This window comes from Nestor notabilis, unplaced genomic scaffold (genome assembly GCF_000696875.1).
Source record: "Nestor notabilis isolate BGI_N333 unplaced genomic scaffold, ASM69687v1 scaffold7049, whole genome shotgun sequence".
Classification (NCBI taxonomy): domain Eukaryota; kingdom Metazoa; phylum Chordata; class Aves; order Psittaciformes; family Psittacidae; genus Nestor; species Nestor notabilis.
The window spans coordinates 69530-83426 of record NW_009944024.1 but is presented as its reverse complement, the minus strand read 5'-3'; the positions used below and the strand labels follow the sequence as shown (position 1 = coordinate 83426).

The 13897-nt window shown below is 36.8% G+C and overlaps 1 protein-coding gene across 1 annotated transcript in view; it reads right to left on the bottom strand.

Moving 5' to 3' along the window:
• Positions 1–4026: 4026 nt before the first annotated feature.
• Positions 4027–13897, bottom strand: part of POLA1 (polymerase (DNA directed), alpha 1, catalytic subunit) — a gene marked incomplete at its 3' end in the record, with an annotated part of 78350 nt that continues 68479 nt past the window's right edge. The window contains exons 27-31 of the mRNA XM_010022228.1: positions 12974–13066; positions 9320–9525; positions 7912–8044; positions 6279–6410; positions 4027–4262 (exon numbers count right to left, since the gene is read on the bottom strand). Coding sequence (XP_010020530.1) covers positions 4027–4262; positions 6279–6410; positions 7912–8044; positions 9320–9525; positions 12974–13066 — 800 coding nt within the window. The remainder of the gene's footprint in view (positions 4263–6278; positions 6411–7911; positions 8045–9319; positions 9526–12973; positions 13067–13897) is intronic.

The following is a 13897-nucleotide window of genomic DNA, read 5'->3' as shown; positions in this document are numbered from 1 at the left end:
ATAGACAATATCCGTAAGGTGTTGATGGGTTTCCTTACAAGGAGCAGCTAACACGGACACTGGCTAGGATGAACATGTACTGGGAAGTACTCTTAATTAGCCAAGCCTCATCAGGACGCAGTAATGACTCCCTAAAGTTAGACAGCCTCCTAAGAAACGCCCAAATGCCAAGCAATCTGCAGAGCACCAATATGCCCATCCACCTTTAAGGCACGTATTTCTTCCAGAAGACCGTGACACAGTGTAGGACAGCATTCATCAACTTTCATCATGAAGAGAAAGCGATGCTATGCAAAAAAAATATCCCATGCTATACGTATTTTACATATACATTTACGCTATACAAAAATCCCATGGTTCAATCACTCTGTTTCCATAATGTTTAGATACTTTTGACAACACAGAAATAAGATGTGACCTTTCTTTGAGACAAGGAACAGTATTTATGTATCAATGAAAAAACCCCACAACAACCCTTATTTTAAACGTTAAGAGAACTGTTCTGCCAATACAGCTCTTTTTTCACTTAAAAGCTACAGTTATCTCCAGGATGAAGTAAGGTCTCCAAGCATTTAAGAAGACCAGGTTTATTGAATGATATCACTGATCATATTGCACACTTCACTTAGTTTCAGAAGCTCTGACAATCCTCATCTTCCCACTGCTTTTCCTCAAGATCTTCAAGAAAAAGAGTGAATGCAGGAGTATGCCCATGAGGTTCTCATTTTTAGGAACAATGAATTTCCACCTCTCAAAGGATAAGCAGACATCTTACAATGTCCAAAAACAAAAGGCAATTTTCAGCTTGATTTCATAGTGAATAAATGTTGTATTTAAGGAGTTCTCTGCAATTTTTAGGTGTTATTTGCTTTTGTTCTTCAGCATCTAAAATAGCTTAAAATAACTTGCTTTGAGCACAGACAGAACAAAGAACTTTTCATCACTTTGATATGAGCCAAGCTTCTCTAAGCAGAGCTCAGTTTTATCTACTCAGACTAATACGGTGATATGACAATGAAAATTCACCTTATAAACTTAAAATTCTGTTAAATACACAACAGAGATCTTTTTTCTACAACCATTCTCCCTATACGCACACACAGAATCATAGAATGGTTTGGGTTGGAAAGGACCTTAAGATCATCTCGTTCCAACCCCCTGCCATGAGCAGGGACACCACACACTAAACTGTGCCGCCCAAGGCTCTGTCCAACCTGGCCTTGAACAACAACAGAGTTGGAGCATTCACAACTTCCTTGGGCAACCTATTCCAGTGCCTCACCACCCTCACTGTAAAGAACTTCTTCCCTCTATCTAATCTAAACTTCCCCTGTTTAAGTTTGAAGCCATTACCCCTTGTCCTACCACTACAGTCCCTAATGAAGAGTCCCTCCCCAGCATCCTTGTAGGCCCCCTTCAGATATTGGAAGGCTGCTATATCCTATGCAACATAGTAAATCAGGTCAGGCAGAGGAAGACACACACAATGAGACACAGTGGCCCACACAATGGTCCACAGACATGACACTTAGATATTCTCCAGAACAACAGCTTTCTTTCTCAGAACGGAAAAATAAGCTCTTTTGCAACAAGACACGAAAAACAACAGGAATTTGGATGTGCAACATGGTGAAAATCCTAAGCAAGAAAGCCCAACTTACCAACACAGAACAGGAAACAGCTTCCATGTTTGCTTGTTTTAGCAAGGTGGGCTCAAGAATCTTGTATACTTTCATATCTAGTAAACTATTTTCAATTCCTTTGAAACAAAACCCCTGGACTATCCCTTGAGTACTGTTTAAAAATGCTGTAAGGTAACTTCAGCTTGCAATGATTTATGTACAACTCTGATTAAGTGCTGTACATAAAGACCTAAGTAGAGCATAAGTTTTGAAAAAGACTTCACCCAAAGCTCAATGTGAGCATTCCCAAGAAAACAAAGCTGGAGAAGGCAGTAACATTTTTACAGCACAAGGTCAAACTGAGCACATTTCAGATCTAAGACTGTAATAGATATATACAGGTTTTCAGACTGACAATTGTGGACTATTAATAAACTCTCAGCTGCAAGATGCTATTATAGACCATAAAAGAAATTTTCATCTTGAACATACTATTGTACGCGACTGTACAAGTGCAAAAAGCAGCATAGGCATTTGCAAACAGTAGAGGCTATCAAGCAGCACACAGTTCTTATGATCTGGGCACTTAAGTTAGGTGACTGAAGGGAGCCAGTCTTTTCTGAAAATCCAACCTGTTGTGAGTAAGGAACAACTCTGAATTTGAGCTTAACTCTACAAGATTAGCCATCTTTGCCAAATACAACAAATCAGCTTCAGAAATCTTTCCTGTCTTTTACCTAAGTACAAGTTTACCACCTAATTTAAACTGCTTCAGCCTCACCAAGAGTGCTTGACCTTTACAGTCAGGCATACCACATAGTCCACTCTGACATCAAGGGAAAGTTCTATACCAAGGCCCTGCCACATGAACAAAATGATTTGTATGGTCAGCCTGCATGTGTGAAGCAGGGATGACACCTCCCCAATGCACCAGAGCTGTTGAGAACACACTACAATATCAAATGCCCCCAAGAAAAAGCAAAATTCTGGGTTTGGGTTTTTTTTAGTATGAACAACTTGGAAATTGAAATGGAAAAAGCTACACATTATACAGACTGTCTTGGAAGATAAAAATCTCTCATAGCTATCACCCTTCTTGAGAAGCTACAAGACAGGAACTTACTTGCGCACATTTTAAGTGCCAACTGCAAGCTCACCATAAGCAGAACCCCCTGTTAGTAGGAAGCTAGAGAGATGCAGCATCCTAGATGAACAGGCCTGAAAGCAACACACTGCCAGTTGGTTTTAAGGGACCAAATCCTGTATCTTGGCCATTACCTAAACACAAAATGCTAGGGGCTAACTCTTCCTTTGGGAAGAATTCTCAAAAAGTTCCAAAAAACATTTCAAAAGTCTGAGCAACATCACTCCTGCAGGTCTAAACTTCCTCCAGACCACGGGCACAGATAGCATCAAACAGGAGACTATTACATGGACAGAGTGCAACTCTCTAAAAAAGTTTTCCTGTGGGAGAGGACAGTCTTGTCAAGAACTCAGCAGCCAGCAAGGTTAACTACTTCCTCTGTGCCTTTGATTAATAGTTTTTAAAACAATGTACTAGATGTAGGATACGAACCACAAAATTTCTGTTTATCAAGGACATAAATCAATTCTGTTGGTGAATCACTTTTAGGGAAGACACAGTACTAGCAGGATTACATACACAGCACTGTATTTCCCTGGAAAGAGACCTGACAGAACTGTTAACAATTTTTCAACACCTATAATTCTTTCTAGGTAAGAAGCCTGGGGAATGGAGAAGACAGGCAGTCAAAGTTGGGCAGAAAAATCTCTAATTCTTTTGACATCCTCTAAGAGGAAAACCAACTCTAACAAGTGCAATTCCTTGTTGCTCATTTGAGTAAAAACTGGTGATTCTGTGGGTCATTAGCATTAATCACAGTTTTTATAGCACTGTTCTTTTTGGGCCACTTCATTCCTCCATATGGAGCAGGCAAGACTGCTGCTAATGGTTTGTGTTTCTATTACCCACTAGGTCAGTTGTAGCAAACCAAATCTTAACTTAAACCCTACTGAAAATTCGTATGCTTTCATAACAACCATGGCTGCTTTCTTCCTGGGAAGATGCTAGAGACACTTGGGTTTCTCTCTGGAAAAATGCTCTGGATGTATGCTTTAGAACTACTTTAGTAACGTAAGAAAATCTCAAAGACATGCAACAGTATTGCCATCTATGAACAGTAAATTTTTGCAAGTCTGAACAAGGATTGTAAGATTAAGTTCATGATAATGAGCACCTTCTGGAAAAATGGTATTTTGTAGGAGCCATAGAAATACACTTACAATCCAAAATGTAAAAAGCATTACAGACTCCGTAACACAAGCTATTGTTCACTATTGTTCGAAGACTGGTTTGGGGAAGTATTTCTATTAAGAAACATACATAAGAACTTCCCTGTTTGTCTCCTGTAATTCTTTAAATAAAATGAATTTAGAATACTTACCTAACCATGCTGCAATAAGAACAGAATCAATTCCCTCTATGGGCTCACATATTCTAGCAACTACTGGATGTATTTGCTGTGACAGGTAGTACTGAGTATCAATAGTAAGATTGTCTTGCTTTTGCAATTCTTCTGGAGCATATGCTCGCTGGTTGGCACTGAGATCTGATCCATCCTAAGACAGGAGACACACGAAACAAAGTGTGAAAAAAGTAGAATCCACATTCAGTCTATACAAAGGATTATGCTTCAAATATTATGCATTACTTTTTTAACACAAAACTGTTACACAATCATTCTCTTTTGGTTGATTTATTATGCATCCAATACAAATCCAGCAGTAGTAAAAAAAAAATTGCACTGCTGATGCTGGCATCAACTAGCAAGTTCAAGAATGTAAATCCAGCTTGTATTATTGCAGCCTACACGTGCAAATCAGTAAGAGTAGACAGAGTAAACAGTCCCATCTGTCAATTCTGAAATGCACAATGAAAACACATTGTAACCATCAGCCCAGTTAAAAATACACGGAGGGCATGCATTTTGGATTCACTCTGTACTAAGCTAGCATTATCATTTTGCACAACAAGCAAATTCTAAGTCATGGATATCAAAACTATATCTGTTTTGCTAGGAAATTTATGTTCTTCGATTTTATAAAGAAACAAATAGAATGAATGGTCAGAGAACGGACTGCCACTGACTGGCATGCAAATAAATGACAGAGGCAACAGTATCAATTTGAAAGAGCAAATTCTGAAATATTTGGAAATACTGAAAGAAACACATGCTGACATCTCAAGCCAAGAGAGAAACACCACTTAGGGGTTAGAGCACACATTACATTCTTCTCCAACTCGAAAGAGGAAGATAAGGAGAAAACAATTCAATTTGGGAATGCAATAATTAAACTGAAAACAGTATTCACGAAGGGATTAAGTATCAACTATAAGAAGATGGGACTCTTCTGGAAAACGTAACTCAGTCTCTAGAATCGTATTCTCAGTCCACAACTATACTACGAAGTTTTATTTTTAATGTGTATCAATAATCTTAGAGCAGAACTTGAAGTATTTTAGCAAACATTCAGCAATAGAAGTAAACCTTAATGGGGATGGGGGGGGGGAGAATACCATGGCTAATTTTTTTGTTAAGTACAGTCTCTTTTTTGTCTTTTTTAGAGGAAAATGAAACTCATGCATTAACATGACACTTTTTTTTTTTACACCAGCTCAGATGAGCTACTGGCTTCAACAGGGTCAACAACCACGGTCTGAAAACCCATCACTAATAAAGACAAACTGCAAGCCACTGGTCCCTCCTACTCCTTTCAGACAACTTAGTATTCAGAACAAAATTAATTTAGGACTATTCAGCTCATCCAGCTGCTTTGCAAAAATAATTACAATGCAATTCCTTCAGCTCCCTTCTTTCAACAAGTACATTCTTCTCTTGTATTGTGCCATTGCTCAGCCGTACCCGTGGCCCAGCTCTCTTAAGTCCTGGCAGCTTCGACAGGCATGAGAACTCTCGATCAAATAAAATACAGTATCTTTCAGTTTTTAACAATGAAGGAGCTGAAACAGTAGTCCACTACAGAAGTCACTCTGTCAAGTCCATCAGTTTGGTCGATCTAATCCAACCTACACCTTGTTTTTTTAATAGCAAATCCAAAGTGGAGTATGTATTTGTGATAAAATGTTACATGTTTGTAAGATAAACACCTGAAAACAGAAAGATTCTCAAATTCCCCAGTCTGTCCGAAGGAGGTATTGCCAGATCCAATGACTATGAATTGAAAAGACACAAGTTGAGACTGAAAGTAACAATGACACTATTTAAGAAGCACCAACCATTAGCTTTCCAGGAATGACAGGCTTCATCACTGGGATTTTGTTCTCCTTAAAACAAAGACTGGATACTTTCCTTAAAAACAGATTCTAGTTTCAGGCAGAAATTAATTCAGGGGAATTTTATTAGCCACCATATCGAAATAGCCGGACAAGCTAAGCTGATCACAGTGGTGCTTTCTGGCTTTACATAACTAAATTTAGTCCAGAAAACTGACTATTTTGAACGATAACACAGTCTCACTACAAAAAAATGCCAAAACATTTTATTCCAGGAGTTGATTTGGTTTTTTTGCCATCTCTCAAAACAATACCTGCTATTTAGCTAAAGAGATTTGTACCTGACAAATGATGTATGACACTGTGTCTCCTGCCTTCACCTTTCGGCCTCCTTGAGAATTTATCCGCATGGCAACATGCACATGTGGCAAGCTTTTTTTGTCAGGATAATCCTGTGGATCTTTAGTCAATGCCTAAGAGATCAAAGGAGGAACCAAAAACATAACTATTAGAAAAGTATTTCACTTCAGTGATGGAGAACTCAGAACTTCAAAAGACAAGATTACACTGTAGCTATCTACATCCATGTACTATTCACAAGTACGTTTGCAACACGAATAAGATGGAAAAAATTGTAATAAAGGTATTTTCTAAACATTAAGGTCTAGATACAGTCCTTCATACATTAAAATGACAATAGTTCAAAACAGTTACAGATAGAATGCAATTGTTTTCAAATTAAACTACACTGAAGATGAAAACATTATTCAAAACAAATAAAATACAGCCAGAGGTTACCCTCTCACCCCTGCACCAGTTCAGGTCATAAAGTAAATCTCTGTACCAAGTAGTTAAGTGTATTTAACAAGCTCTGTAGCAAGAGGATACAACTGGATTTAATATTTCCATGCATCTCATACTTGTGAGATTCCGCAATGAGTTTTACCTCTACATAAAACACTACATTTAAGTATTTACAGTTAAAGCCATTCTTAGAAACAACTTCTACATTTGACTTAATACTAAAATACATTATTTTCTTTCAAAGTAGCAGAACAAAGGAACATTCAGCACTTAAAATGAAAATTATTTCAGGCTTCTTTCACTGGGAAACTGAGTACTCTTAGAATATTTGTATCAGAACAGTCTTTTTTTTCTTTTAAGTTAACCATAAAAATCACTGATTTCTCTAAACACTCATATGACAACCTGAACACATTTCTGAATTGATTAACACAGTCTTACAGAGCAGATAGATGTCCAGCTGGCAGAAGAAAGACTATGGATGGAATGAATTTGGGAAATCTCTTCTATAAGAAGCAAGAGAGGGGCATGTAATAGCCAATTCATTAGTGAAACACTCCCCTGGGGGGAAGTGCTTTTGAAGTTAAATATATGGGTTTCATTGAGGTTACTTAAAATAAACCAAAACCACAATGCTGCTTCCTAAACTCCTGTAGATAAAGCAGGTTTACTTCTTGCTGCAGGAAAGTCTTGAATGAAACCTCAAAATTACCATTAGCTTTCTTCTACAGAGCTTTGAAGGGAAATAAACTAACAATAATACGCTTTTATATGGGTTTTCTGGAAAACAGAACACTTAATTCTTTTCCATTGCATTCTTCAGTTAGGTATTTTAAACCTAAAATGTAAGATAACAATTTCGGAGAAAACTTCTCCTGAAAGCATGAGCTATCATGTCATTCTCAAAATGCAGAATCAGTGAGGAAGACAGCAGGATGCGATCAGACACAAAGCTGTTATTCTGAGGGAAGCAGGACTATCCTCCAGCCCCACAAGGTATTTTTTTCCTCACACCATACAACCTTTGCTGTATGTTCTATACTACTCAGTATCTAATAAAACTCCTGATACCTCATGTCATCATAAGGATTAAAAATACATCTATCAAGAGTCAATATATTCAAGAACAGTGAAGCTTTTGAGACAGAAAAGAGCTGAGAAATCATTTACCTTGTTTATTTCAAACTGATTGACAGGGATCTGGCCATTGGTCACATTTTCTCCAATTTCTATAAGCCGCCTTTGAATATTTTCCACGATTATGTCTCGGGGCTGATCAGAAAGAATCTGACCAATTATATAACTGCAAAACCAGCCCAGAAATGAAGAAAAGCTTAAGATGTACAAAGCAAAACCATCACAGTAAACACAATCTTCTATTCCCCTGGGTTACCTCTAGGAATTAAAGAGCCTAAGGATGAAGTCCGATGCAAAAATCTTTCAAAATTTGCCAAGATATTTCATGATGTGTTTTATCTATTTACTTATTTTACTAAAAGCAAATTATTGTAAATAGTTCTAATGTTAAACAGTGATTTGGAATTGTTGAGTGCAACTGGTTTCTATTTTCTGCTCCCATTTAATTTTGCCATTTATTATTCCATAGCAGGTATCTTAAGATGGAGGAGAACATATCAAGTAAGCAAAGTCTTGCCTATTTCTGTAAATGTGGTTGGAAGATCTGCCAGCTGCAGAAGAGTTAGTCACTAAAGAACACTCTCAAACATTTGTATAGCTTTAATTACTAATACATTCCTAACTTGGAAAAATTTGCTTCTATTATGATGCATCTTTTCTTAGAAAATGCAAGTCTTAAGAACAGTAAGCAAGTGTGGGGTGTATTTTTACAGATGTAAAAAAGTATTCAATTTTGGATGCATTTGGACCACAATTTATTTAAGCTTTCAAGAGGCAGTACGCAATGTAAGTTGAGTCAGCCCCCAGATGACCACCTCTCAGCCCACCCTAATTTTCTTTCTTTGTGATAAATTTCTATCAAATTCAAGCATGAAAATGCCCTGTGCAATGACAACTAATAAATCGTCAATCCAGTATCCATCATAATGAAGTATCAGAGGAGTTTCGTTTGAGAAATGGAAGAAAAACAGTTCTGAGGGAAGGGATCACCTCCTCAGGCTGCACTCAATGCACTTCCAGCTTTATTAGAAGATGATGAAAGACCTGACCACCAGCTTCTTCAACTACCTTCAAAAAAACCCAACTGACCTAAACCCTATGACTCCAAATGCTTATAGCACATACCATTTTCACAAAATGTCAGCTATGGTCTATTAAACTGTCTATACAAAATTGCAACAACTCAAATGCACAGCTTCCACAGAAGATGCAAAAACAGAAGGTGAAATTAAAGACATTTGGACTGGAACAAGTATAATCGGTTACCAGTGCCAAAAATCTAATGCTCACCATCTCCTACAAAAATCAGTTAAGATGCTCTAACACTGATCTTAGCTACCAATCTGCACTGTTCAGGAAACAGGCACGCAGTAACAAAGGTTTATGAAGCATGTAGTGTTTAGAACAGAGCAATGAGGATAATGCCACAAAAAAAACTCACTTTCCAGTCTCTTTTGCAAGATCGCACCAGTCTCTTCGGACTATATCCAATCCTTTCAGTTCTTGTTTAGTTACATATTTCCCATCTCCTGTTGGTTCCACAGTCAGAGCAGCATATTTCTTCTTCTTTAACAGTAGCAAGGACTTAAAGACTCCATCAATATCGATTTCCAACAATTTATAGAGCTTGTTCACTTCACTTTTGACCTGCAAATGCACCAATGTGAAAAACAAATGCAACACCTTAATAACTACAGAAAAATTTAACTTCCATCTAGAAGCCTATTGTTCTTAAGCTTTAAAACAAGTAACATTACACACTGTATGCTTGCATACATATTTTAAAGAATGGTGAGATGTCATTACTTGTGAAATTAAGTACACAATAGTAACTATAAGCTACTATTAAGGTTCACACATTGGCTTCTTCAGGTTTTATAGCTTGGTATATCTAACTCCCTAACATAATTGCAGGGCAGAGAAGCACGGGACTGTGTGTGACCTTGCAGATAACTGACTCTAGCCCGTTTCACTAGGGCAGCTACTCTATCTAGCCTCTCACATAAATTAAGCAAACAAGGGATTTCCAAGCAAGGATCCACTTTCCAGAAAAAGAAATGGTCTCTTAGAATATGGAATTGCTTTATAAAAAATATTTCAATATTTATTTATACTCTTCCCCACAATATACCTACTTTTTCTATAGCACCTCAGTGAGAAGAAATGGTGCTATTTTTCCACACACATGCCATGTCTTACCCACATACAAAAGCTTGAAATTGCACTTGATGTGTTGTCTTAATACAGAGCTGAATATCAAGTGGCTCCGTATCTCTTGCCTCTACTCTAAGAGGACAGAAGTGCAACAGCTCAAAACAGCATGTACCTTCCATAACAAACTTTGGTTCCAGAACACATTCACCCACCCACTGGCTTAGCTAAAAGGTTTCCCACTTGGATTTTTCTTTCTTCACACATTTTCACTTTACTTTCTTCAAGAGAATATCTGCATATCACTCCTCAGACATCCTGTTCTGTCTTCACTTGTTCTATCTACTCTTCACTTCTTTCCTCTACAGCTTTCTTTCCTTCTTGATCTTCAGGATCTCCCTATCCTCTCACGCCATTATTTCCAGTTCTCTCGTCAGAGCCCACCAGTTACAAACTATCCTTTTTCCATGCCTCACTTAAGTTTTATACAAATTAAAGTTTCTCTACCATATAGCGCACACCCTCACTAAGATGGGAACAGTACTTTCAGCATAAAATCTCACTGGTAATCTATCTAGATTTGGGCACACAATACCAGTTTTAACCAAAACTCTCCTTACAAATTTTCTTTTTCTCACTTAGATCTCAATTTTTCCTATTGCAAGAACTATTATCACTATCACTTTTAATACTCCAAGGCTATCCTTTAGTGTTTTATATCCCTTGTGTATTTTTAAGTTGTGAAGGACATCAGGAGGCTAAACCGTTTTGTCAAGAGCTTCATGTGTTGATCATTAAAGCAAAACCATCTAAGAATTTTTCTGCCTTTTAAGTATTTTCAATTATATTTTTACATCATACTAATCATGTGCTTAAAAACCAGCAACAGTGAAGTACTGAATGCACTGGCAAATCTGATTCACAAGGATGCATAGAAAAATGAAGAAATGTATGAAATTCTGATGAGTAATCAGAAAGGAGCATGAATATAAATAATGGGGAGGTTAAGGGTGGGAATGAACACAACCAGAAACCTGTGAGACAAGGCATTAGATGGGGAAAAAAAAAACAACAGAAGGAAGATAAGAGAATTTTCTCCAACAGAAAAGCACAATTAATCTCGGAGGAATACTTCATCACTGAAGACAACCTCTAAACTCACATTTTACATCAGAAGAGGAGTACATACGCTAACTGCTCTCAGAGTAATTGTTTGCATTAAACCTGTGTATCTTCCATACAGTCTACATTAAAGCAAAAATATAATGAACGCAATGTAAATATCCCTCATCTCTGAACATGATTTTTTTGAAAGAAATTATTAAGCAATACAACAGTGATATTTTTTAAGAGTGTTTCTTATCAATAGATACAATTTTCTGTCCTTAAAATTTTCATATGAATTATACAAAATGAGGAAAACCTAAATGATAGAAGCGCTTGCACAAGAAGTCACTACGCTTTCCTGAGGAATAAACAAACAAGAAACATGTGAAACAAGAAACAAACCCCACTTTTTTATGTCACAAAAAGAATATGGAGAGTCACAAGTTTCACAAGTACGTTGCTAGGTTTGAGAGTGTGCTTGTTTACAGATTTAAGTTTATTCACTGTTAAAATCAAGTACACGTCATGAAAACTTTAATCGAAAGATGTCTGGTAAAACAAAACAAAACAAAAAATACCCCCCAAAATCCCAACAACCCAAAAATGCCTTCAAACAACAACAAAACAACCCAAACCAACAACAAAACCAAAACCAACAACAACTGATACAGGATACAGAAATAATTAGGATAAAAAAGTCTGAGATTTCACCTTAAAAAAAGAATCATTATGCAGGTGGCAAATTCAAAAACCTGTTTTTTCAGTAAACCTGAATCAAAGTCAGAAGTGTTTAACCTATGGTGATGATCCTGTCAGCCTTTATAACAAATATTATCAACTTTCCACTACAACATTTAGCCACAAATAGGAGCATGGGGATAAAAACCAAACGAACGAAACCACACACAGACACAGCTAGAGTGAGGTTAATCTTTCTTATATTGTGCTGTATATACACTTAAAATTATAAATAATCTTGTATGGCAAACAAAATAGAGAGACTGCACCAGCCCTCTTGCTACTCAGTTATGACATCAAGATATTAATCCTTTTTCCATGCTCCTGAGATGCATCTACTTCTAAAGTACCATCTTAGTATAAAAGCAAAAGTGTTCTAATCCCACCCCCAATCACTCTTGCCTTAAAATTACACGACTTTTGTATAATACTATAAAAATCCCCTTATGTTTTCTTGAACTTCCATAGCTCTCATTTTCATCACAATTTCTTCCAACTTGCAAAAACAACTCTTACATCTCTTTTTTTAAGTGTTTGTAAACATTTTTCACTTCCACAATTCCAGCGAGCCACGAAACTTCCACGTCATTAACTGCCAACTGCTAATCAAAGAGATCTCTTCCATATCTAGTACACCTTGGAAATTAGTATTTTAATTAACCACTGGAAATCTGATGGCACATAGAGTGTAATACATACCATATAACTAAACCAAACTGATAGATATCTCTCACGTCAAAGCAAAAATCATTAAAATCTAAACTGTGTTCACATTGTAAATGGAACTAACATGGAGGAATTTTACCTTACATTTTGGCTTAACTAGTATTCAGACAGTCTCCTGGTAACTTAGGACTGGTAACAAAAGCTCATCATACAAAGAATATGTCATTCAATTTAAGCACAGTTTTAAACATGCACAAAGTGGCTATACACAAAGGCAGGGCACTCTGAACTTTTACTACTCCGTAGTGCCCATACCTTGTCAAGTTCTTCCTTATGGCTTATTCTCTGCTTATGCCACGGAGTCCTCTCTTCATACCATCTGTGTTACAATACAGACATGTAGGAAAGCTTTAAAATGAAAAAAATTCCTTACCTTGTTCCCCAGCTTGAAGACCTCATCCAAATTGGTGCTATTAGTGTTTATCATAATGGAATCTGTGTCTCCGTAAATCACTTCAAGGTTCATCTAAATGAAACAAATTGCTTTGAAAAACAAAACAGAACCACTCCATCTTTTCAAGTCTCAACTAGTTTTCAAGATTCAAAAATATCATTATCTGTATATTATCCATTAAATACAGGAAAGCAGAAAAATGTAAAGTAAGTTTTTACTGAGAATTCTGTACATTTCATGAAGACATATTTGAATGTAAAGAAACTTAAACCCCTGATTTTTATTTTTTTTAATCTCCATGCAGTTGTGTACATAATACAAGTAGTTAAAATTTTATTAAATTAGTGCTAGAAAAGTAACTCAGAGAAAAAGTCCTATCTTGAGAAACAGCAGGAACTCTAATCAGAAATAACTTCAGACTGGTAGGACACAAGATCACTTAGACTCAAAGACTGCTGGACAAATTCAGACTATTCAGCATTTAGCCAACGTGCTTGAAAGATAGTACAACAATCAGGTATCCTATTCCAGCTCTAGTCATCACAATGTTGTTGTAAAAAAGTCATTCTAGGTTTAAGTAAAAAAAAAAAAAAAGAAAGAATACTTGAATACTCTATCTAGTGGATACACTAATTGAGAATACCACAGTACTGTCCAGACTAGGCTGCCCTTCTTACACTTCTTCAGACTATGCATGTGGCTCCATATTTCCATCTTCCTACTCCCAACCTTTTTCTTCTGCGGTAATCTAAACTTTATTACCTGTGTTACTCCTCCCCTGGGTAGCAGATCCTTCAGGGAACAAGGCATAAATTTTGTATAAGGATCTAGCTACTAAGACCCACAAGTTTTGTATCGCCAAGTTGAACTACTGAATTACACCTGGAGATGAACGCAAACACC